The 25,215-nt window shown below is 40.2% G+C and overlaps 4 protein-coding genes and 1 long non-coding RNA gene across 5 annotated transcripts; 1 reads left to right on the top strand and 4 right to left on the bottom strand.

The window, feature by feature from the left end:
- Positions 1 to 70: 70 nt before the first annotated feature.
- LOC126608559 (FRIGIDA-like protein 4a) lies at positions 71 to 4,243 on the bottom strand. Its single transcript, XM_050276506.1, has 3 exons — positions 2,871 to 4,243; positions 1,929 to 2,104; positions 71 to 852 (listed from the first exon to the last, which is right to left on the bottom strand). The coding sequence occupies exons 1-3, from the start codon at positions 3,769 to 3,771 to the stop codon at positions 364 to 366; spliced, it is 1,566 nt and encodes a 521-aa protein (XP_050132463.1). The 5' UTR covers positions 3,772 to 4,243; the 3' UTR covers positions 71 to 363.
- An 817-nt stretch (positions 4,244 to 5,060) lies between these two features.
- LOC126608558 (uncharacterized) lies at positions 5,061 to 14,112 on the bottom strand. The gene is made up of 4 exons (XM_050276505.1): positions 12,985 to 14,112; positions 8,564 to 8,871; positions 5,541 to 5,918; positions 5,061 to 5,447 (listed from the first exon to the last, which is right to left on the bottom strand). Exons 1-3 carry the CDS (start codon positions 13,908 to 13,910, stop codon positions 5,560 to 5,562), a joined length of 1,593 nt encoding a protein of 530 aa, XP_050132462.1. The 5' UTR covers positions 13,911 to 14,112; the 3' UTR covers positions 5,061 to 5,447; positions 5,541 to 5,559.
- Positions 7,057 to 8,557, bottom strand: LOC126608563 (uncharacterized). Its single transcript, XR_007617906.1, has 2 exons — positions 8,347 to 8,557; positions 7,057 to 8,236 (listed from the first exon to the last, which is right to left on the bottom strand). It is a non-coding gene; the product is annotated as an uncharacterized LOC126608563 (long non-coding RNA).
- Positions 14,113 to 15,077: 965 nt separating the features above from the next.
- LOC126608562 (40S ribosomal protein S18) lies at positions 15,078 to 17,176 on the bottom strand. The gene is made up of 4 exons (XM_050276508.1): positions 17,017 to 17,176; positions 16,757 to 16,917; positions 16,094 to 16,282; positions 15,078 to 15,388 (listed from the first exon to the last, which is right to left on the bottom strand). The coding sequence occupies exons 1-4, from the start codon at positions 17,017 to 17,019 to the stop codon at positions 15,283 to 15,285; spliced, it is 459 nt and encodes a 152-aa protein (XP_050132465.1). The 5' UTR covers positions 17,020 to 17,176; the 3' UTR covers positions 15,078 to 15,282.
- A 6,540-nt stretch (positions 17,177 to 23,716) lies between these two features.
- On the top strand, positions 23,717 to 25,126 carry LOC126606252 (photosystem II D1 precursor processing protein PSB27-H2, chloroplastic-like). Its single transcript, XM_050273610.1, has 3 exons — positions 23,717 to 23,945; positions 24,209 to 24,612; positions 24,729 to 25,126. The coding sequence occupies exons 1-3, from the start codon at positions 23,855 to 23,857 to the stop codon at positions 24,864 to 24,866; spliced, it is 633 nt and encodes a 210-aa protein (XP_050129567.1). The 5' UTR covers positions 23,717 to 23,854; the 3' UTR covers positions 24,867 to 25,126.
- The last annotated feature ends 89 nt before the right edge of the window (positions 25,127 to 25,215 follow it).

Genomic DNA, 25,215 nt, shown 5'->3' with positions numbered 1-25,215 from the left:
GAGCGCCATAGAGAATCGAAGAGAACACCAAAGAGAGGGAGAAAGAGAGAGCCATAGAGACCACCACAGAGAAGCAGTAAATAGTCTTTCTACAACTAAACTGAGAGCAGTGGCGGTACGGTGGGTCGATGTTTCAAGTCATCCTAACAACATTTTCACAATGACCTACTACTACAGTTTGATCAACATTAGAAATACAACTTGCCACCATGTCAAAGCAAGAAGCATGACGATATATCATGATTAACACACACATCGCTACCATTTAAACGGTTAGTGATTACAAACAAGCCATTATAAAAGTTGATGAGATCTGGAGTCATCATATCAGTGGTTACCGTCTTCAAACGAGTTTTGTCATGTCTATCGGTAGTAAGCCTGCTGATAAGCTGGTACCATACCGTTGCCATAAGCCGCATAGGCGGGATAGTTCATCGGAGCTCCAGGGTATGATCCGGCAGGAGGAGGGGCTGCTTCGGGCGAGTATGCATAAGGGGTTGGTGGGCTTCTGCTGCCATACATGGTGGGTGGGGAATGGTACGGTGAGAACCCAGCAGGATACTGGCCATGGGATGGAGACATGACAAATGTAGGTGGAGTTGTAGGGAAAGAAGACACATATGCATTTGTCAAGCGTCCGGCCTTGGCTGGAGGCATGGGACCACCGTTGTTAGCTCGTGTTCGCTTGTTGGCTGGGACTACAACTGGCCTTTTCTTCTCTGGTTTCACCTTCTCTAGCTGTTCAAGGCGCTTCTTGAGGTTTTCTGGAGGAAATTCTGTCTCTAAGTTATAATCTTCAATGCACTTCACGACAGCCCGAAGCGCTGACAGCTCTTTGCGTCCAGCTAGGTTCTGCATAACAAAAGATTACTGATCAAAGAAAGTGCAGGTTTTTACAGGTTTAGTTGTTTCTACAAATAATGAAGGAAGCAAACTGAAGTTCATGCACTTCTAGGGGCATTTTTCAAAAAAATAATCAGAAAGCCCACAATGATGTCTATAATTGCACAACGCCTTATCATGTAGACATCCATCGCAAATACCATCATGCCTAATTAGAAAAATTATTAACAATTTGAAGATAAGGGTGCACCAATACTCAATATACCTTGCATTTATTTCTATATGAACTGCCTGCTTTATTGGTGAGAAAACAAATTCTTATTGCATCTTGACCACTTAATTGATGCATAAAGGACTCATATTCCAACCAAACAGAAGAGTTTATTGTCCCAAAACTTGTCTAACTATATAGATGTTCCAACAATAAGATAAAACCGACATGGATACACACTATGGGAGCAAACCTGATGAAATAACTAGTAAGAATTGTGGGGAAGAAATTTGATCATGTTCAAAATGGAGAGTGGAAAGAAAGAAATACAGTGAAAATATATAATTCAGCTCTTTTGTCTTTAGGCTTGACATATAAGAGAGAAATATGGTGAAAACATATAATTATACTCTTTTTCTAGGCTTGATATATATACATTTGACTTTTTGTTCACACGTAATTAGTAAAGCGTAAGATGTTAACATCCTGCATATCTTTTAGATGGCTGTCATTCTCTCCATTATAGGAGAGAGTGTTTTTGTGAGGGCGGGGGAGTTCCCGCTCCTACTTTATACACAAACAAAAAGGTATAAGTTCCTCTGACATTCCTTTTCTTTCTTCTCTCTTTCTCTCCTCCCAATCATTTGAGAAGGGGGGAGTGGGAAAAAAGGAACTTTGAAGGAAATGACACGGGAGTTCTGGAAAACAGAAGGTGACACACACACACACACGCACAAAAACTCTCCATGCAGAGAGAAAGTGAAGAGAAAACCAAAAACACGAAAGAACCGGACATCACTTTGGGATGCATATTCAGGACTCAGAGTCACGACATAAGAGATCAAGACAAGAATAGGAGTGATTAAAATAATACCGCAGCTCGCCCAGCATTATTGGGATCTTCCAAAATAGAGGCTGCAGCCTTCTTAGCATCTTTCAGAAAAGCTTTCAGTAGAGGAACAGGAGGAAACTTGTGCACAAGTCCAACTTCATAGGTGAAATGCACCGCATCAAGCTGTTGTCCCCTGCTGATCAATTCTTCAATCATATCTGCACATAGTAACAACCCCAAACGTTAAAAATTGGAGAATGCTGCACTCTTATTGTACACATAACGAACCATATCAAAACATTCCCAAGTAACACAGATAGCAAGATGGAACAGAAAAATATCTTTACGAAACTACTACAAGGTCAATGAATATGCCATCATATTGTTAAAATCATTGGAAAAAAGAATATTAACGATTCAAAGTTAACTAGATGATTTAGCCCTCGATTGTTCATAAAACATGTACATATACAACACCCGTTATCTACAGTTTGTACCGTCCACATGTTCTGATTTTAAAGATAGGTCAGAGTTTCGAATTAAAAATTATTTGGAATATAGGCAGATCCAACATCAGTCATGTGGGGGTTTTGTTTCTTATAGAAAAATATAATATAAAAAAATAAACCACAGTCAAATCTCATGTATAAGGTAAACATTGCACTGGGAACACCTGAAGACTAATGTTGATAACAAGAATCTAGTTAAAAATTCTACAAATATTGGAAAGAGTGGTAATTTCGACATAGACGCCGGCTGTCGAGATATAAAATGACCTTATAAATCGCATTTGTCTCACTCAAAATTTACTAACCACATAGAAAAATCACCACTTCCTCATCCTATATATAGAGAGAGATTATAAAGTCTTGACACATTTTCAATAAACCATAAGCAACACCAAGCAATGGCAAAAGAACTGCATAGAAAACGTAGCAAATACACAATCAAAGAAAAGAAACAAGTTAGCATTAGGGAACGCACCAGGCATTTGCTTGGCGAGGCCAAGCGAAACGGCGAGCTTTGGCATCTGCTTGCGCCAGGCTGAGCTAACCACAAGCTTTCTATACAAATCAACATCCTCCTCCTTCACAATCCCGAAAGTCACCAAATGCTGCAGGAACGTGTGCACATCAGGAGTCTTCACGTTCTCTATGCCGCCTCTCTCCTCCAAGCTGGCCTTCCAAGTCTCGGCCATCTCCGTGGCGCGTTGCTTCACGCTCCGCGTCACCAGAAGCCTCTTTCTCCCGATCTTCGGGTCCACCACCACCGGAATCAGCGACTCCAGCAACAGAACGCAGGCCCAGCCCAAATCGTTTCCCCTATCGCTCCTCTCCAGTCTCTTGTCCACAGGAAACACATCCGATATCGCCTCCAGCACGAACTTCGCCGGATCGACACAATCGCCCAAAGCCACAGGCATCTGCGACCTCAGACCCTCCAATTCCTTCTTCCTCGCCGTCACGAACCTCCAGAACCCTCCAGAATCCATCTTCAAGCACAACGACTTGAGATTCATCAGCAATCCCTCGCCGTCGTCCACCTCCCCGTACTCATCGTCGCTGCGGCCTCTCTTCAACACCTTGAGCGCCACCTCCTTGCTCTTCTCGACCTTCCCGAGCGCGATCTCGAAGCTGTCCCTGATCGTGACCTCGCGCTGCTCGAGCTCGTCGAGCGACGCCTTGGTGTCTTGCTCCAGAGTCTGGATTTTGAGCTTGATGGCCTCAGATTTCTTCAGGAGGTTCTGCTCGAGGGACGAGAAGTGGTCGGAGAGCTCCTTCCAGAGGAGAGTGCAGCTGGTCATGAGAGAGGTCTGCCGCTGGAACTCGTCGAAGCTCGGCGGAGTCAACTCAGTCAACTCGCCGGGATCGGGGATCGACCCCATGATCGTCGTACGGTGCAGCACAGCGGCCAAAGGGAAAGACGATATGGTAGAGAGAGAAAGGAGAAACCCTAGAATTCGGAGGGTAGAGAGAGAGAAAAAGCAAAAGTAAAAGCTTGAGCTGTGAGCTTAAGCGAAAGCTAAGGGAGCCGGTGGACAGGAGAAAGAAGAAGACATTGAGCTGACGTGGGTGGAGGAAGGGATCGACACGTGTAGAGGCGTCTCATAAAGGTGGCTAGAATGCGCTGGCGGGCGGGATAAGGCGCTAGAGTGAGCGGGAGGGGGAGGGTGCGCAGGATAAGGGAGTTGGTAAAGTCGGGGTCGGGGGATGCTGACGTAGGATAAGGGGGTGTTTGGATGATGGGATTGTGCTTTCTCGGAAACCGAAGTTGGATCAAGGGAGAAAAAGGTAGGGGTGGGGCAGGCCCACTGAGCGCAACACATGGGGATGGGAATATAGAGGAACAGGAATGGGATTGGATGGTGAGGAGGAGTCAGATAAAGTGAGAGGCATATGCCGGGTTATGTAGTCATGCATGTGAACAAACAATGACCGCATGCGCGTCCTCATCCTCATCCTCATCCTCATCAGGCAGTCATCAGTCGCACATTCATTTTCTACGGTTTACAAATTACAATACGGGTATTATTTAAGTATTAATTATCATGCGATGATACATCGTTTAGTTTATAAATTTAATTTACAAACTTAATTTACTTATAACCTAAAACATTTCGCTTGCAAATGAAATAAAATACTACTAAACTGTAATACTAATAATAATAATAATAAGTGACAATAAGTGCGTCACATAGTAAAGTGCAACAATCCAAATATGAATATGATTGTACTCGTGATGTTAGGCGATGGGAGGGAAGATTCCTTCTCCATCGCATATTATTACTACTTTACAGGGTTTATATTTTAGAATAAAATATCAATAAATTGAGTGTAAATTCGTTGTATAACGAACAAGCAGACAAAAGATTCAATGGATAAAAAGCTTGAGGAGAGATTTTTCGTACGTAGAAAATAGGATACTTAAAAAGATTCAATGAATTAAGGAGATAAGATATATAAAATGTTGAAGCACAATTGATTGGATACTTAAAAAAAATTATATTATTTGTATTATAATACTAAATACTTATATGTATCAGATCGTGTTTTTTGTAAATTGACAAAAAAAAAAAAAAAAATCTCAAGGCAACCTTTGTGTGTCACGTGATTAACTTGTATAAGGGTGCATTGAACACGTGACAGTGAAGTCCATGGCAAATGTTCCGAGCAATAGTTCAACCAACATCTTTGCCATTAACATATCAAACAAGTTAAAAGAAGACTCAACTACAACTTATGAACTTAGTAATAAGACAAATACCATTCACCCAAAAAAGTAAGCTAACAATTATTTGCTTGCTATGACTCTGTGTCTGTCATACAATTTGCTAAGTCCAGAAACCATCCAAGCACAACACTCTAAATCCTTTTGCTACACTGAATTCTCTTCTGTTATGTCCCCATACAGCAAACCTGTAGCGGCAAAAACTCCGTCCAAGAATGATTGGGCGGGCATTCAGACAGTCTTCAAGCCTTGCGACATTAGAGAATGCTGCCCATATATTAGCATTACACACACCTGCTTCCATCACCTACGACGCCATGAGATGCCTGAACCCTGAACCCGAAAAAGGAAAAGAAAAGGCCATGAGGAGGATCATATGGTCTTCAAGTGAATAAATGGCACATGTATTGAAGCAGACTACGATACCTTGAATGCTATCAGGAATCTACTTGGATGATTTGTGTTCCCCAAGGCTTTCAATCACGACCTTCTTTCTTGTGTCAAAATCAACTTTGTCTAGATCATAAGCAGTTCCGAGATAGGCATATAGGATCCTCTTCTTCTCCCGCGTCTTTTCGTCAAACTTCACAAGGTTTGGATTCATTTCATCATCCTTACTGCCGAGCATTGGGGGCTGTACACGAGCCCAGCCCCTGCGTCCATGATTTTCCTTCTCAAAGAACTCTGCCATTCGAATGGCATCCTTAAGACCTGCTTCGTCACCGGAAAACTTAACCAGAGTCATACCCAAATGACCATCTCTACCGTACAAGGATTTCGACTTCCCACTTCCAAATCCAAGATCTGTTTACAACAAATTACATGAGAAAACAAGTAACTTGTCAGAAGGACCTACCTTTTTTTTTTTTATAAATACGTTGAGGCCCTTCCAATTATCAAGGGTAAGAATGGAATCTCCATAATCAATCCACGTGAAATGTCATGATAATGGCTGCCAACAGCCATAAAAGGCACAGCTTCTGAATACAAAATCCAAAGTGACTTAAAGAACCCCCTATGGCCCTAACCGTTCAATGACCACCAGACCAATGTCCAAAATGCTCCAACATGGTTCAAGGTTAATATACCATATGTAAGTGTGACTCAATGAACTGAAGTTACCAAACATATATAAAAGAGAAGCGTAGAGTCTCAAACGCTTATATACCAGAGTAATTACAATATGACAGACTGCAAATATCAATTGTAACATGCACAAGCACAAAAGATCCATTAAAACGAGGATAAACTATTAAAAACCAAACAAGAAAAAAGTTTGTATTATATGCTAACAGCAACACGGCTTTTTCACCCATACTTTCCTCGACTGGGTTCCAAACCCCAATGTATCACCTGAAATTCCTAGTGTAATGCAGCACGCAACAAGGAACCAACTCTCCAACCAAGGCTAAGGTCACCATCCTAATTATACAACTGGCATCATGTTGAACTTGAAATAAAAAAGCTAACCACATGCACAAACAGATATCTTATATTATGGGAGATCTGAGAGAACATTGCTCGTTATGCCAAACACTGCCCCTTCTTGGTTGTCTCGCTTCAGTAAGAGGTTTATCCAATTTGCCACTTTTGGCTGAACTAGCTTGACGTTCAAGTACATGGACTTGAAGGATCTGAAGTTTATCATGTAGGATGACAAAATGTGCCAATAATGAGGGGCAAAAGATGTGATAACAGGTCCAAACCCACTTAAATACAATGGTTTTCAATTAGCTTACAGGTTTAGGTGAGGCATGAAAAGTTTGTGACAGTCAGCAGACAGTGGAAAAAAATAATTCAAATTGAAAGAGTTGTAATTCAGATGCAACCAAATAATAAGCAAACTACAACTAGCTACTTAGCCTTTAGAATTCATTGTGCTTGATGATCTTTAACATTGGAAGCCCCAAGATCCTGGTAATTTTTTTTTTGGGGGGGGGGGGGGGGGTGGGGTGAAGAAACGATGACAATTTATTAAAACAAAAACGCAAAATACAAAATAGTGGATAAGAAATCCACCATTTAGCAAAACTAGCTAAGACCTCTCAAGCAAATATAGCAAAATAGTGGATAACAAACCTTGGTAATCCTAACCAGATTCCCTCATTCTTAACCAACACTACGAGCGGTTGTACAGGTATGAGGAAAAGCCAAGCTTATGCATAAGATTATTTCATTCACCACATAAAATTTAAAATGAATAAATCAACCAGGAAGGGCTGTAAAGAAAATGCAACTATTAAAAGTTAGTACAACAGTCTGGCTCAACTGAGATAAAATAATAAAACTTGGACTGAACTGGATCACAGAGGTTAGTTATTGCATGTCCAAAGTCACTAGATCACGAAAATTAGGAATTTTTCGGTCCAAAGTAAAAGCAAGAAAATGATTAATAATGTCAAACTGATCCAAGAGTAAAGGCAGGGGGTGGTAGCAGATTGAAAAAGATACATGATACCTACTATCCCAAACAAGAGAACAAACCATTGGTAGAACCATTTAAAAATAAAGAATGAGATCCATCCAATCAAAATTTCTCCCTGGTGATCAGAGAGCAATGCAATAATAATAAAGTCCATAAACTAGGAACCCTGCATTAGGCTCCGTTCATGAGATGCACATCTCAACCATACTTTAATTGCCACAGAGAACACAAGTATCTCACACCAAAGAAGATTATATGGAACAACAAATCTCCACATCATATAATCCCTGCAAACTACAGTTGCAAATGCATTCTATTTATGCCACTAAGCTCGATATAAAGCCATTCCAGTATGATAAAAAAAAAAGTTCCAAATAAATTATATAACATAAATATATCTATTATGAAGGGAGGCACTAATACTGATTCACATGAACCAGCAAGACCCTCCCCTTCCACACTCAATCAAATCAACTGTAAAGGGTGACAGTAAAACTAGAGGTACTAGCATGCGTGGCTTTTCTTTTCATCTCACCTCCCCGTAAGCCCTTTGAACATCCTTGCAAGATACTATGGCTTAAACTTTTTGTAAACATTGGTATTCTATGCCAAACTATTTAACTTAACTCCCCAGGAGGAGGGCAACCTAGCAGTAATATTCTATGAAATACACATGCTGTATGCTGTATGCTGTATGCTGTATGCTGTATGCTGTATGCTGTATCTAAGACTCCCCAGGAGGAGGGCAACCTAGCAGTAATATTCTATGAAATACACATGCTGTATGCTGTATGCTGTATGCTGTACTAAGAAAGGTTGTTCACTCCATCCAATACAGATGTTTAATCTATTAAATTGGCATCTGAATATACTATATGCATTTACAGATTCAAAGGAAGTGCTCACAGCTAAAATAGGACACACATAGAGCATGTACTTGACCTGGGACCAACCTCTCCAATGAACATTCTGATAGAAAAATCATAAAGAATGAGCAAATATGAACTATGAAGGAGTACTATACCTCTAATAGTACTATCCATTGCTTTATTGCCCAAACCCTCCATGCGGCCATCTTTACTCTTTCCTGTAACTGTATTATGAATTATCACCACAGGTGGCCACATAATCAGATCATCCACATTTGCTGCTGCTGCTTCAGCAGAAAGAAACTGATATGCTTTTGAGTTATCCGGGGGCTTCAAGTAGTCCCACCCCATTAGAACACACAAAGCCTTGTGCAACCCCAAGTGATCCACCCGCATGTCAGCACTATCAGAGTTGTAACTGTGCATGATGAGACTATGCATATCCGGAAAATCTTTAGAGGACCTGAAATAATGCATACCAAGGGAATTGAACAATATATTTCAGGTTTACCTCTTAGATAGCATTACGACCCTACAACTTCAGAACTCAACAGGGCAATGACGAAGATGCATTTACCAAGGATATCCTAGTGAGCTGATATAATTATATCACGATATATAAACATTCATTTTCTTAGTTCCATCAGATGATAATACTTAGGTATTTTCACTTAGTGTAAGACCCTGACACAAGGTAAATAATTTACAACAAAAAGGGATAATTTGGTAAGCTTGAGTATACATAATAAATGTGTTAAACACAAGGCTGATAGATAACAATATAATTAGACGGGGAACTGTAGCACTATATAACAACGGAGTAATTACTGCACATAAGAAGCCAAAAAATGCACCTATTGTAACTAATAAAAACTAGATTCTCTAGCACGCCAGTGGCATTTAATTTCCACTACTAATGCAAAAATTTCAGAGGGGGAAAAAGAAAACAAATATCGACATCAACATCAAAATAGCAACCTTAAATTCTCATGTAATCCTTACTTAAGCAAAATTGGCCTCTAAACTTTGCACAAAACTTACGCTACAGTAAACTCTATCAAACAGACCAGGTCAACTGAGCCACACACACCATTAACTGGTATTCGATTCAACCAATGCAAAGTAATAGTTTAAGTCTTTGCATTCATATTATTTCAACCTACTAAATTGTCTGTTCGACTCGTACACAAAGAAAGTCCTAGTGTTCTAGTAAATGAATCATGTGGAATAATCCATGTGAATGTGATGGTACGTGGTCTAGGTTTAAAAATTATACAGAAACAAAAAGGATAAGAGGTCGTAGTACTTGAAGAGAATCAATTAGAAGAGGTTCTTGTAAAGTTCATACAAGAAACATACCACTAAATATAAGTCAAACCACATGAATGCAAAGCTAACCGCAAGAAAACCCAACTTATTGAAATGGAACAAAAACATGTGTAAAGAAGAAAATAGTAAAAAATTTGTCACCCAACAAAGTCCTTTATGACTCACATTCAATACAGAACTTGGATGTCAACAAGGGCATCAACCAATATGAACCAGTCAGTAACAGAATGTCGGGAGGCATCCGATTCTTTCGAGTGGGGAAACAGAAAGGAGATGTATGCAAACGGAATCCTTATCAATAAAATAAGCTCAACAAGCATTTTCTACAAGATCCATGCCTTGCACATTTCCATAATTATTTCTGTCAGTAACAGGATAGAAAGAATGAAGTTTGAAAGGGAAGTTATGGTGTGTGCCGCATAATCAATGCCATTCCACTACATCCACTAACCAACAAAAGAACAGAAGCTGAGCAAACAAGAACAGAATATGGAACCAAGTGACATCTAGTAAACCACGTCACAAACAAGTATTAAATAGCAATTGTAATACAGCCTCACATTCCTCACAATACAAGGTCATCGAAAAGCAACAAGTTTTCAAAAAGAGCAAGCAAAGATATACTTGCAGACAAAACAGTTACCAGTACTTAGAAGCCTGATAATGTAGGAAACTAAATAATATAGGAACACGGTTACCCATTGCTCCTCAATACAAGGTCGTACCCAGTGCACAAGGCTCCCGCTTTACGCAGGTCGTACCCATTGCTCCTCAATGATGCAAAATATTCTGAATTCCATAACAAATAGGAAACTAAATGATAATATCCTAGATATTACTCTTCATCATCTGAGACCAGGAAAAAAAAGAAGATAGTATTGGATATTAGCATATGGATTCATCCGGGAATAGCAAGCATACCAGTTTGTACACTGATGCACCGTTAATACAATTCAAAGTATAAGCTCTTAGTAACCACCGAAATCCTGCTAAGTAATAAACATGCACATGCGCATGAGCTTCCTTGTATACATATTCTCACAAGGAAAAAATTAGATTCCAATGATTCCAAAACACCAAAACAAAGATTCAATCGAACAAATTCAGCCTCTCGACTTCAACAGCTCATAAAGAAAGAGCTAGTGCCCATTTTGCAACAAGTTAGGCAGCACTCGTAACAATCTAAAACAACTGTACAAAACACAACCAACACTCTTATGGGAACAGAGCATGGATCAAATCAAATGGACACACCCAACTTCCATTCAGTTGCACTGAATAATCAGGGATCTAAGCTGGGATGGACTGAGACTTGCCCAAGTCAAATACGACCCAGCTCAGCCCACTGAATCTTAGCCTGACATGACAAAGTCAGAAACACCAAAACAAAAGCTCATCTCAATCAGCTTTAGGCTAAACCAACCTGGTCGCTTGACCTTTAGGAATAATCAGCAACCACCTTCACTATAAACGATAATAAGATAATATGGGTATAGACTGATAGTAAGGTCATACGTAAATAACAAGTCGTTCTTACACAATAAGTAAAGGACCGATGATTCCCCAAACACTGTCGGAGTCTAGATTTCTAAAGGGAAATCTAAGAAAAGCATAACATGAAAAGAAAACGAACTTTGGGAGACACTCGTTCTCTCCTCTCTGTAGCGCTTTCCAGAAGGTAATAGACTATTTTACCTATAAATAGAAAATATACATCCCCTTACACAGCAATTAAAGGACTCATCATACTCCAAACTTCGTTGGAGCATAGATCTCTAAAAGAAATCTGGGAAAAGCCTAAAGTACTAAGACTCTTCCTAATCCTAAACACACATTCACAATGCCCACAGTACAGTAATGACAAATATATAGTGATCCTACGAATCATTCATGAATTTTTCACATATGCAAGCAACTTCCTAATATTCTCATAAACCTACTTATCATTTTAAAGGATATCGAACAAACTTTTTGACTTTGCATTGAATGGCTTGCATCAGGTCAGCATCAAATGCCCACACAACAATATACTTACCAACTCTATATGAATTTACATAGAAAATAAGCATCATATGTGTGCACCCACACAAGTCTTAACTTATAATTATCACTAAGGATAACCAATGAACTAAAAATTCAAAACAGAAACACATTAAAGCTTCTAACTTGTCGACATTACATCCATTGAACTCTTTGACATGGCCTTGCAGCCTTCAAAGCCAAATAAGCACACTTTGCTGTAATATTCACTTGATAGTTGATATATAGAATTGCAGACCTCAAAGAATAGTCTAACTTATCAAACAACTCAGACCATCAGTATCAAAAAAGTAAGGTTGGTAAAGTTCAGAGATGATAGAATAGATTCTACAACTAACCTTCAGTTCCATATAGGGGGTAAAAAACCAAGACATGAAAAAACCTCCTTGAAGAGACACCATAAACAGAAGCTACCATGCAACAAGCTGTTGCTTAGCGACTGAAGCAATACGCAAGATTTCAGAAACCTACAATGAAGTCTCGTACAAAACAAGTGCAACCCTTGTAATTACAGAAAGGGAATACAATTCTCGCTTTCAAGGATATAACCAGCCTTCATTATCCACCAAATGTGAAATGACTTTTCCTTGAAGCCTACCACAGCACATAGCACAAAGTGCATATCCTTGTGCAAGCATGTCTTAAACATTAGGTGGGAGGTACTATATCCTAGAAGAAGATAATTTCACGCAAAAGCAGATTAAAACATTTACGAGAAGTCAACATGGCTATCCTTCAACTTCACCAAATAGCTAATACCAAATATAGAGTGCCAAGAACAACAACAAAGACAACATAATCAGTAAACCCTACTTGCATTTGAAAACGAACTCTATACGTATATACAACTTACATCTCTTAAGACAAATTCTCTCTTAAGTCTAAGTAGACCCTATTTGACCTCACTATACTCCTTCAAAATGAATGCATTGTAAGCACCGAATCTAACTGATGAACGGAAAGTTTCCTAAAGCTCCAAAAAGGTTTCTTGCTGCCATTCGATATGAATAACGCATTAATACTGCTAGTTGGATACTGATGGCTTCCTATGGCAAAGGGAAGAACGAAAATGAAAAAGTAACAGCTAGAATAGTTCGGGTTCCAGGTATAAACTAATGATACCTAACTCAACGAAAGATTACCAATACTAACAACGAACGTAATCGAAGAACAAAAATATAGTTAAAGCAATTAATTTGCACAAGACCTGACACAAGCAAGACAATGCAGACGGCCGTGCTTCCCATCCTCCAAGTAAGTCTTCCTCTGCTGCGTATTCTCATGAATCAGCTTCACAAAGTTAAGAAACGCCTTCTTCAACGCACTCTGATCAACTTGAAGATGCTTCAGACCCGCATTCTCACCTCCGCCACCAACGCCTTGCCTAAACCCCAAACTATCATGACCTCCACCACCACCACCAATCCTCATGTACTTGTTAGCCCTCCCCTCATCGCCGCCCGTTTCCCGCCGAAAGGGACTACTCGTTGGCCGACCTCCTCCGGGACCCACCGAAAACCCATTTGGATTCCCATACTGCATAAGTTGCTGCCGACGCATCGCCAATTCTTCTGCCTTGTCCCTCTGCTCCTCTTCTCCGCTGTACTTCCTCTTAGCGGGCCCTTCTGCAGGCCCACGCCCGTCGAGCCCGAGCGAATTCCAGTAATCCGGACCCGGCCCGCCCGATCCACCCGGACCAAATGGCATGAACCGGCGGGGCGGGTTCATGGGCGGAGGAAAGTCTTGATAATCGGGCGGAAGAGCGAAGTAGGATCGAACACTACCATCGGCAAGAACAAAAGTCCGGCGCTCGAGCATGTGGAAATCGTATACCGGGGGAGGTGGTGGGCCGAAAGCAGCCGGGTCGGAGAAGGGGAAGGGAGCGGTTCCGGGAGAGGGGCCAGGCGGGTGCTTGGGATGGGCGGGGCTGGGTTTTGGGGATGGGCCGGTTTTGGCCTTGGAGGATTTGGGATCGGGTGGGTTTTTGTTGTTGGTGATGGTGGTGGTGGTGGTGGTGGTGCTGGGGGCGGCGGCGTTGGCCGAGGATTCCCAGCGAGATTTGCGGCTGGAGGCGGAGGCAGAAGAAGATGGCCTGTGGAGTGGTGGGCCCTTGGGATGGGGACCTCCGGCCATCCTGGGGTTAGGGATTTGGAGGAAAATAAATAAATTAAATGAATGAAATTAAAAAGGAGAAGAAGGAGAGAGAGAGAGAGAGAGAGAGAGAGAGAGAGAGAGAGAGAACTGAGAGTGTGAAAGTGGGAGAGGAGGGATGAGGAGGACAATGTTTCCTGTTTGCTGGGAGTTTTTTTATAAGTTTTGTCTTTACGGATGCGTAATCGGGCCTTTTGTTTCGAATCTTCCATACTCGGAAAAGCCTTTGTACTTGTAGGACAGATTTTTCTCCTTTTTTCTTTTTTTTTTCTTTTTTTTAATGACATTACAAACTAATTATGAGGACTCATTCAAGGGTTTAGGGTTTAGGAAGAATTGGCGATGCGTCGGCAATGGTGAGAGTGGTGAGGGAGGTGGTGATGATAGCGGTGGTGAGGACAGCGGCAGTGGTAGTGGCAATGGTGATGGTAGTTGTAATGTTTGTGGTATTACAGGGTGTGGCAGTTACGATGTAGAGGTAACAAGGGTTATAAGGGTGGCGGCAGAGTCAATGGTGCGGTTATGGTTGTGGATGTAGGTGTGGTCGTAGTGGTGGCAGTGGCGGCAGGTGCGCGAACATTGGCAACGAGGACAACGAGACTAGTGGCAATTGTGATGGCGGTGGTAATGGTAGTGGTGGCAGTAGTGTTGTAAGGTTAGTATTTGTAATGGTTGTAGTGGCAATCTCTTTGTTCTCTAAAAGATAAAACGAGTTAAAAAAAAATTAAACAATGCCATTTTTACAAACTAATGATGGTATTACAAGAATTAAAAGTATTAATTAAATGTTTAATTCCACTTTTTATTAAAACAGAAGTAACCTATAGGCCATGATTTTTAAAATAAGTAGAATATTTTACTTTTACTAAACATTTTTGTAATGCGAAAATTTAATATAAAGCAGTCTTCTGTGAAGAAAAACAATATCAAACAAGCTTTACTAATTGAGACCGAAGAGAGAGGTTACTAATATAAAATTTATGTAAGACCGATATTGGCCTTTTATTTTATTTATAGATGGAGATGTGCAGGATGACTCTTTTAGACCATTTAGAAAGAGCGCCTAAAGTTTAATGCGAGTTGCAAAGGATTGAGGGCCGAACGAAATAATGTTGATACAACAGATAAACTGAGAATATCAGCTTAACATAGAGAATCGAATTCCATTGCATAGCATACCGTCCTCAAACACAAAGATCAAGCAGTCTCAATCAAGGAATATAAATAAACGACAGCTAGACACACTGCATTAATCCATCAAAACTGAAGTCGATTGAGGCTAAAACGCTAGAGGGTATTTTAAAAAGTAACACAACTTTCGCAACATGACATCCGGGACAGGTGGTAAAATTCTTCAGCGCTTCTTGGATACACCAACAGTCTTTCCCCTGCGGCCAGTGGTCTTGGTGTGCTGTCCACGCACACGAAGGCCCCAGTAGTGTCGAAGACCACGGTGATTCCTGCACATCAAGAACATCAAGAAAGAAACACCAGTCACTCTCCAAGCACAACAATCGTTAAAAAGATCTCAATATGTAATACATATATACGCTCAAAGACATTAGAAACAAGCATCAAGTAAAAATCCGATAGATAAATACTTATATCAGAGGAATATCCTTGTCTTGAGCTTCAACAAAGGGGCAGAAGATTCTATAAAGCCGAAAAGCCAGATATAGTTGACTACCACAGAAAGAGATTGGGTAGAGGGAGTGGCTGTAAGCTACAATGTACATGGAACCTCTAAGTCTTCGTGATACTCAACTAACTAATAACTGAACAAAAGTCAAAGCTTACAATTTGTAATTCTTGAAAGAGTATGCAAAAGTATTCTTAAATGGTAGGATTTAAGATGAAGTTGTTAGCCTTCTATGATTTAGGAGAAATGGCCAGCACAACGTAGAACAAATGTCAACTACTGAACAATACTGCCAACCAATCATATGGTATAATAAAAACTTTAGCACCACAAACATACATGACTTGGAACAATTAAGATGACGAACAGTTCTCAATTGACAACAATGCATAACAATAGAACTGGTATAGAACTTCAACTATTGAAACAATGAGCATACCAATTTACCAAACAATAACAATATCATGAACTCAAAACAAGAATACAACTGGTACTGAACAACAAGAGAATTGAATAGAAACCAGACCTGATCTTCTTCAAGCGCTCAAGGTCATCCCTGAGCTTCATGTCCAAAGCATTGGAGACCACCTGGGAGTATTTACCATCCTTGTAGTCCTTCTTTCTGTTCAAGAACCAGTCAGGGATCTTGAACTGGCGGGGGTTTGCCACAATAGTCATCAGATTGTCGAGCTCGGCAGCAGATAGCTCACCAGCCCTGCAGTGTTGCCCAATGAACTAGATTGTCATAAGCATGAATCATACAGTAATAGAAACATGAAAAAATAAAAGAGGAACGCTTTTTGCGAACCCACATCACTGATTAGTGGCATAAGGGACAATATTGGGTGAATCCAAATATTGCATTTGCAAATAAAATCGGCTCAAATATTACAATTGCAAACAAACATTCAACCCGATTTTTAGAACTGCAAAATAAATCATACATTCCAGCCATAAAATGATGCAAATTTTTTGGTCAAAACAAACTAAATTCATGCTAAATCAAATGGCGGTACACAAGTTAGATAATTTCTACGATCATAAATTAGAGCAATAAACAAACCCCAACTAAATTGACTGCATTTACATACAAAAAAAAAAAACCTCCGAAATGATTAATCAAATCGAAATAAATAGATCTATGAATTTCTTTCAGAAAATAGATAAAACTAACTAAGAAAAAATGAACCTTTTGTTCATGTCGACATCAGCCTTCTTGCAGACGATGTTGGCGAAACGTCTGCCGATACCCTTGATGGAGGTAAGGGCGAACATGATCTTCTGCTTTCCATCCACGTTGGTATTCAGCACACGCAGAATATGCTGGAATTCCTCATTTGCGACGAGAGACTGCAAAACAAAGGAAAATCCGATTAAGATTTAGGGTTGACGATTGAAGACTAAGGGAGACGTCGAAGCGAATGGATCGAATCGGAGCGAGTAACTCACCATGGCTGCGACCTTAGGGTTTCGCGGTTATTTGCTTTCTGTAACTCTGCGTGCTTGTGTGTGAGAGTGTGGGCGCGCCGGGTGAGAGGGGGCTTGTGAGGAAGAAGATGGTTTTTAAAGGATCAGATTTAAGCGACTTCGTAATGCCTAAAACCCTAGATGGTAATTATATGCTGCGGCGAATCCCTACGTGCATTACTTAGTGATGATTTTCTAGCCGTCGATTTATTATACTTTGCTCATTGAAGATTTGGCCCCAACAACAGCTATTATAATTGATCAAATGCGATGGCACCCAGACCATTTAATCCACTCAAATGAATAGTGATTGATCTTAATGAATAGTAATTGATCAAATGCAACTCCACCTCTAAAAAATGCGCTGGCACAAATGCATCTCCACCTCTAAAAAATGCGCTGGCACCCAATCCATTTAAATATTATTAAATTTTTTTTATAAATTAATAATAATAAAATTTAGTTTTAATTTTGGATATGATTTTTAACCAATCTTGTCACGCCACGTGTCATTATCTGAAAGTACTATTTTTAAGGTAGATTTTCGATAAGATTTTCAACCAATCCTGACGCTCCACGTGTCACTATCTGTTTACAATAATTTACACAAGATTTCGATCAGATTTTAAACCAACCTTGTCATGCCACGTGTTATTATCTGAACGTACTATTTGTGAGTAATTTGAACACAACATTGACATAACGTAACATCTTCAATGAGCTTCCACATAGCCATATTTTTCACACAAAAAAATTATATGAAAGCTTTGGTTGAAAGTATTGAAAATATTGAAATGTGGTGTAAGGTGGAAGATGATGGTTAGGTATTTATAGAACAAAATAATTATTTTTTTTTTGTATTTTAAAACAATTTTTAATAAGTTAATTAATCTGGATCGTTGGATTTGAAAAAGATTCAAATCCAACAGCCCAGATGTGAACATGTGGCCAACGGTCATAATTCTGACCGTTTTGTATTTTTTTTTCGTTTTTTGGGCCAAAAATCTTGGACCATTGATCTTAGGATCAGACGGCCCATAATGCACCATGTCACTAGCCGTTGGGTTTGAATTTCAATTTTTTTTACCATTGGAAATCCAACAGTCCAGAAAACTAGCCGTTGGAAATCCAACGACCGAGAACAAGCCACGTGGCTTCTCCTTGGTCCAAGTTAGTGCGCTAATACGACGGGCCCCGTTGTGCTTTTCCTATCGCCAACGTGGGCCCACTCGTGCGTGTATCTCAGGTGCCTGATGCAAAAAAAAAAATTAGTGGGCCTATGCGACGTCATGCTGACACCAGCGTGACATCACATAGGACGGGCCTTTGTTCATCACGTTTTGGGCCAACCTAGAAGCTGGCTTGGGCCGAATGCCAGCCTATTAGGTTCGGCTGCAGTGATTTTGGGGGGTGTCGTCCTTTTTTTTGGACTTTAGGCCAACCTAAAAAATTGGGCTGGAATTGCTCTAAAGTACTACAATTTCACCCCATAGTTTTTTAATTATTCTTTGGTACCCCAAATTTTTATTGTCAATTACAATGGCATGTAGACTTTGTAGCAAATCTTTGGCCTATTGCAATTCAAGAGAAAATATTTGGTATGGTTGTCTTATTAGAGTAACTTTCACACTGATGAGGCTATATTTGATAGTTAAACTAAAATATATGAAGATTATATCCTAGTATAAAGGGTGGTTTTTCAAATGGCGTGGTCTTAACACCCTAACACAAAATTTTGTCCTAACGATCGACCGTTGTTACACCCACCCCCACATTTTAGTTATATTTCTATTTTCCTCCCTGAAACATGCGTAAATTTATCAATTTAATCCCTTATCTCTTTTAATCCTAGTCATTGATTTAGATTCCCTATTTCCCCTAAACTGCCAAGTGGCAGGTTCTCAGCTCTCTTTTCTTCCCTTCCTTCCCGAGCACTTCCTCTCGAACCCCTCTCTCTCTCTCTCTCTCTCTCTCATGGGAACTCTCACTCTCTCTAGAGCTCTGAGAGCTCTTGTTTCCTTCTCTTCGAAAACTAATCAAACCCAACAGATTAACCACATATCTAGAATCCTTGGGACTTGAGGAACACAGCTATAACCCTGCATGCATCAGTAGAACACCTCTGTGTGTTCTGTCATTGAAGCCGAGAGCTTCAAATCTCTGAAACTTGAACTCAGGTAAGGCTCACTACTCTATTCTATTTTGTTGAGTTATTCTCAGTTCAAGTGGAAGGTTCTAATTTGTGCATGCCCTATATTTTTGTTTTCCAGAACCCAGCGAAAAAACCCGACGAGTTCCGTGAATCAACCCTGCCATTCTCGACCACAGTCGAGACTCATAGTGGTATATTTTCGTTCCCATCATTTCAGCTATCTTCCCTATTCATTTTGGTACTTGGTTTGGGTGTTGGATTGCAAGTTTGCCGTCAACCGGAGCTGTAGCAGCTTCGGTGTCCTTCCCCGACACCCCACAGACCAACAGGCCTTCTCAAAACACCTACGGGCCTTAGCCCTTACTTGGACTAGCCCAGTTTTTTATTTTTGGGTTATTTGGCCTGCGGCCCGTACCTTGCTTGGGGCTGAGTTAGTGTGTGTGTGTGTGTTGGGCCGTGTGTGTGTGTGTAGTGTATGTGTGTTGGGCCATGCGTGTGTGGGTAGTGTGTGTGTGTGTTGGACCGTGCGTGCGTGTGTGTGTGTGTGTGTGTGTGTGTGTGTGTGTGTGTGTGTGTGTGTGTGTGTGATGTGTGAGTGTGTGGTGCACGTGTGTGTGTGTGTGTATGTGTGTGTAGGTGTGTGCTTGTGTGCTGTGCATGCAGGTGTGTATGTGTGTGCTGGCGTGTATGTGGGTTTGGGCTCAAGCCCAAAGCACCCTTTTTGTTCCTAAACCTATCCAAAAACCAAAACTCAATAGGTCCTAACCCTATTTAACCTAAACCTAAACCCTAATCCGGATCCAAACCCAATACCCGTTTCCATTCCTTGAAATTCTATAGTTGGGGAGTGTGATAAATTGTACATTTTTGTGCTTAGGTGAAGTTGCTAGTGGGGATTTCCTTAATCATTTTTCGTACAATTCTGCTGCTACGGAGTATCTGTGAGTGGACCCCTTCTAAAATTTACATAATTTTATAGTTTATTTGCATAAATGAAATGCATGCCTTACGAGTTTATGAACTGATTTTTATGTTAAGCATGTTTATGAAATATGTTGTTTATCGTCTCATTTTTTGGTGAGGAATTAATTGTTGGCCTATATTGAGCTATATTTTAATAGATCGTATTTTCTATAAAAACCTTGAACTGGTAAACTATTTGATGGATGACGATAGGATGCTAGAACATGTTTTAGAAACCCCTCTTTATAGTATAGACGATGGATGACTTTATACTATGAAGTGGTTATTTATGAGAGGCGTAACAATTTGTGCGTACCTAGTGGACACTATGCCGCCTGGGGCGAGGATCTGGTGTTGGCAGATAGGCCGGGAGAAATAATCCGTAGCTATGGGCTGAGGGACACGAAGCAGGCATTAGGTCGGGAGTTGGTAATCTCTGGCTACGAATGCAGAGACCACAGTGCTGGCATAGGCCCGGGAGATATATTTATTCAGTGATCTTACTAGCAGTACATCGCACTACGAGACGATCTATGAGGCGTTTAATATTTTGTTTTCCACGATGTCTTTTGAGATATTTTTGGCATGTTAGGGTTTTCAGTAAAACCATCACTTATTATGCTAGTAGTTTTCTTTATATAAATTATGGGGGTTAGTATCTTGATAAGTGTTTTATTATTATTGTATATATGAACTTGGTCCACTCACCTTTGTTTTGCGCCCCTATTCAGGTCTTAGAAACGAGGACTACGACACGACGTACGAGGCATTCCCCTACCAGTAGCAATCTATCACTCACTTGTGTGATATCTTGTAATGATCTTTCTTTTGTGATCTTGTTTTAGAACGTGTTCTGTGCATTCCAGACATTTTCTTAAACTATGTTTATTACTTCTAGATTCTAATGATTATTCATGCTTATTTCCTCCTAATCATTACTCTTGTATTCAATAAATGGCTTTCATCACCCTCAAGTGTCGGCCACCACGTGCCTATCCGGGTATTCGGGGAATATCGGGGTCGGGACATGTCAACTGCAACAACAAAAAAATCGCCAACATGATTTTTATATTGTCTCATCAAAACATAGTGTAAAGGATTTTAAAGATTTTGTTTAGCTAATGACGTCGCTCTCGCTTTGACACGCCCAACCCTAATATTCTCCAAACATTAAGGTAGGCACGTACTGGTCAACACTTGAAGGTGACGAATCCATACTAGGATGCATGAGAACTAAAAACAATTAACCGAAATAAGTAAAACTTGTAAATTTAATTATAATGAATATGCAATTGTGGATTGTGTTCAGAGCATACAACTAATCTGAGACACTAAAAATGAATAATATAAAATTGAATGAATGAAGGATGGGCCCTACACCGAGAGGACTCGAAGATGCCGATACAGGAATGCCTTGATGCCAGGATTGTATGCTTTGATTCTAAGTCCTGAGGAGGTGCAAAACAAAACATGAGTGGACCAAGTTGATATATAAGTAGTACTTAAACAGTAATTCATCAACGTACTAACCCCCAAAGTTTATGAAAACTAGTAGCATAATATGTAATAGGTTTTCCAAAACCCTACCATGCCATAAAACATTTCGTAAAACATATATCATATAGTGTTGTGCTTAGTAGTAGTATCACAATCACCCGTAGGCACTACATCTCTCAGCCGAAGCCAATATATAAGTATCTTCTGGCTGAAGCCACCAACCAAACGCCATACCGAAGTCAATATAAGTATCTTCTGGCCGAAGCCACCAACCAAATGCCCGGCCGAAGCCACCAATCTACGATCGGTCGAAGCCATATATTAATATCATTCGCCCGTAGGCAGTATCATTCGCTCGTAGGCAGATCGTATGAATAACCACTAAGTAAGCACATAAAAACATTAACATAATATTACTAATATATATATATATATATATATATATATATATATATATATCAAATCTGAACTCAGTAACTGAAACGTCATATTGTAAAACCACGTTCATAAGTAGGTATATAGTCATCAATCATATATACCACAGAGAACGTAAAGTCGATAAAGCATAATAATTCATAAAGTGTAAATCCAAATTACTCATAAACGTTTCATAAAACATAACCAACAAATCATGTTTTTCATGTATGCATTTCTAATAGTAAAATATGCATTTTAGAAGGGGTCCACTCACAAATACTTCATCGTCGAAGAGCCGTGCAAACTAGTAAAGACGGAAATGCCGCAATAAATGCACCTAAGCACATAAATGGTCCAATTAATAAAACTCTATCATAATGATTTAATTTCGAAAAACGGACGTCAAAACAGGGTCCAGGGCAAATTTTGTAAAAGTTAACAAAAAATCAACACAAAGAATATTCCCTAACAGAATATTCCTTGACAGAATATTTCATTCTGGTCAGGTCGGGTTGGGTCAGTCAACGGGTCAAATTCGGGTCAACAGGTTGGGCCAAAGCTTGGGTTGGGCTCAGTGGGTTTGAGCCAGGTCAGCTAAGTTGGGTTAGGCCTAGAGCTGGGTTCGAAATTGGTTTATGAATATCGGGTTGGCCATTTTTGACAACGCTTAAGCATTCCTAGCTCCGATCAACCCCAAAATTCGACCAACACAAGTCATGCGATACATGGATTTAAAGCTACGGAGGAGGGGAAGAGATCTATACCAAAATTTGGTCCAGCCATGGCCGAAGTTGGTTGGAAAATGGCCTGGAAGTCACAGGATTCCATGTTGGAATCTGGGGAAAATCCTTCCGAGTTATTTTCAAGTTAAAGCTTCACCTAAAACGGGTATACATACTTTATAAATCAAGGCAAACAACCATTAAGACAGAGAAAGGGACTCCGAGGCTCACCCAATTAGAGGTTGATGCTCCCCGAATTTCACCAAGTTTTAGCACCGGTTTCCATGGTGCTACAACCCTAGTTTGCAGAGGGAAAATAGGAACGAGGAAGGTGAGAATGTCTGAGGGAGAGAAGGTTGGAGTGTGTGGGTGTGGTGCCGTGTGTGTGAAACTCGGGAGAGGAAAGGATGAGAGTGAGCTGTGAGAGGGCTGAGGGAAGAGTGAACTATTTTGAGAGAGAGTTAAAGTGAGAGAGAGAGAGGACTAGGAACTTAGAGAGAAGAAAGGGAAGTGAAATTAGGCCGGGGACAAAATCAAAGGGTGCCCCCCTTGGGCATACCAATTAAGATCAAAAGCAAACCCATTTCAAAATATCTAGCCTAAAGTGAAAATTTACGAAAATACCCTTCAATTTAGTAAATTCCAGGATGGGTTGTGACATGCTTAATTCTTAAACTTGTTAGAAAATGGTAAACAAATACGATTCTCTTAATAATAGCACACTTGTTAAACCTTAGAAAAATAAAAATAACTAGACATCAAATAGTAATTATGAATTTTTGCTAGTGTTTAGGGTTTAGGCTCTATAGCCAATTTTGCAAAAGTTTAGGGGTGCAAATATAAAAGCATCAATGGGAGCAATCAAATTACCATTGTATCCTTCACGTTTATCAAAATATCTTGACGTGTCCCATTGGATAAAAATCCCCCGGCAACAAGATAAACCAGAAGACGCAGAGTTTGGAAGCAAGAAGCTGAGGCAGATACTAAACTCCACAAGCTGCTCCCACTGAAGGTGAAATTCTGTGCAAATATGGCTCTTCTCGCATTTGGTTGAGATTAGTTGAAGATGAAGAATATGGCTCTTCTTGCAGAAAAGATCTGCCTCCCCGTACTTTTCAGGACGAGGGAAAATAATACCTTCAAACCTGCCAAACAGTGTAAGTTTGTTTCATATATCTGCTATTCCTGTACCAATTGAATTGTAGTTAGGCTGCAGTTCTCCGGTAACCCAGTGGTTGCGGACGAATTCCATCCACGCGTCCTGGTGTGGAAGATTGAATTGAAATGGAGACCTTAGTACTTCTCACAGAAATGGCTACCCAAAATTCCTCACGTCATTTTTTTGTTGATATATGAAAGGCCATAGTTGAAGTCATTAGGCAGCTTTTTCTCTTTTGACTATTGTTTTGCAACATCGCAGATAAAGTGCGGTCCAGGTGTGAGCTACCCTCTCAAGAAGCTTCATCAAGTCGCCGACATTTTGTAACGTGTGCTGGTGCTTCGATTGCAACGGTTTTAACCATCAGCAATGTCTTAGCACCATCGCCGGTTTGGGCCGATGACAAGTCAAATGGCGAAGAGGAAAATGATGGAGTTATAGGTGCTCTTAAAACGCTGTTCGATCCCAATGAGAAAACAAAGTCCGGAAAAGTGTTGCCAAGGGCTTACTTGAAGTCGGCAAAAGAGGTTGTGAAGACACTGCGTGAATCACTGAACGAAGACACCAAGGATAATGCTAAATTTCGACGAACTGCAGATGCAGCGAAGGAATCGATTCGAGAGTATTTGAGCACTTGGAGAGGACAACAAGAGGTGGCTCAAGAGGTATATATAGCTAATTAGTTTGCGTGTATGTTCGAAGACATGGAATGGAATTGTCGAGTTAGTTGATTGATCGCTAAGAATAATCTAAAGTCCTTTCGATTGGTTCACTTTTGCAGGAATCTTACGTTGAGATAGAGAAAGCAATAAGATCGTTGGCCGGATTTTACTCCAAGGCAGGGCCATCTGCTCCACTGCCTGAACAAGTCAAGTCTGAAATATTGAATGACTTGAACACAGCTGAAGAGTTTTTGTGACGGCATTGCCTTTATTCGGGGCATCAGAGATCGATATTGCTTCCTCTCTTATGTATAATTGGGTAATATATGGTGGAAGCCTAGAAGGAATGTTGGCGTATGTTTAATTTGTACCATTGTTTTCTCCAGTTTTATGTGATTGGTGTGTAAATCATATTCCTCTTTTCTTTCTTTGCTGCTTTTCCAGTTTTTTCCGTAGCTTGGCGGAATATGTTTTCATCTTGTTTTAACTTCAAGTTACCTTCATGGTTTGTTTCAAACCTTGTCTTGTCGGAATGCTTCCAAGTTTTACGAATACGTGCAGCTCGAGAATCAATTGACTATTATTTGTGGGAAGCTCCAACTTTGC

Source organism: Malus sylvestris, chromosome 16 (genome assembly GCF_916048215.2).
Source record: "Malus sylvestris chromosome 16, drMalSylv7.2, whole genome shotgun sequence".
NCBI lineage: Eukaryota > Viridiplantae > Streptophyta > Magnoliopsida > Rosales > Rosaceae > Malus > Malus sylvestris.
This window is presented reverse-complemented; position numbering and strand designations above follow the sequence as displayed.

Bases quoted from the DNA above. Each gene is read 5' to 3' on its own strand.
- LOC126608559 (XM_050276506.1), bottom strand. From the start codon at position 3,771: ATGGGGTCGATCCCCGATCCCGGCGAGTTGACTGAGTTGACTCCGCCG. The intron at 2,105-2,870 runs GTGCGTTCCCTA...TACTATGTGCAG, and splicing joins CCTCGCCAAGCAAATGCCTG to ATATGATTGAAGAATTGATC. The intron at 853-1,928 runs GTATTATTTTAA...TTTGTTATGCAG, and splicing joins ATAATGCTGGGCGAGCTGCG to AACCTAGCTGGACGCAAAGA.
- LOC126608558 (XM_050276505.1), bottom strand. From the start codon at position 13,910: ATGGCCGGAGGTCCCCATCCCAAGGGCCCACCACTCCACAGGCCATCT. The intron at 8,872-12,984 runs GTCTTGTGCAAA...GCATTATTTCAG, and splicing joins CATTGTCTTGCTTGTGTCAG to GTCCTCTAAAGATTTTCCGG. The intron at 5,919-8,563 runs GTATAGTACTCC...TGTTGTAAACAG, and splicing joins AATGGATAGTACTATTAGAG to ATCTTGGATTTGGAAGTGGG.
- LOC126608562 (XM_050276508.1), bottom strand. The intron at 16,283-16,756 runs GTTCATTTTTTC...GCAACACTGCAG, and splicing joins GATGTCGACATGAACAAAAG to GGCTGGTGAGCTATCTGCTG. The intron at 15,389-16,093 runs GTCTGGTTTCTA...CTTGATGTGCAG, and splicing joins GAGCGCTTGAAGAAGATCAG to GAATCACCGTGGTCTTCGAC.
- LOC126606252 (XM_050273610.1), top strand. From the start codon at position 23,855: ATGAAGAATATGGCTCTTCTTGCAGAAAAGATCTGCCTCCCCGTACTT. The intron at 23,946-24,208 runs GTAAGTTTGTTT...GCAACATCGCAG, and splicing joins CTTCAAACCTGCCAAACAGT to ATAAAGTGCGGTCCAGGTGT. The intron at 24,613-24,728 runs GTATATATAGCT...TCACTTTTGCAG, and splicing joins AACAAGAGGTGGCTCAAGAG to GAATCTTACGTTGAGATAGA.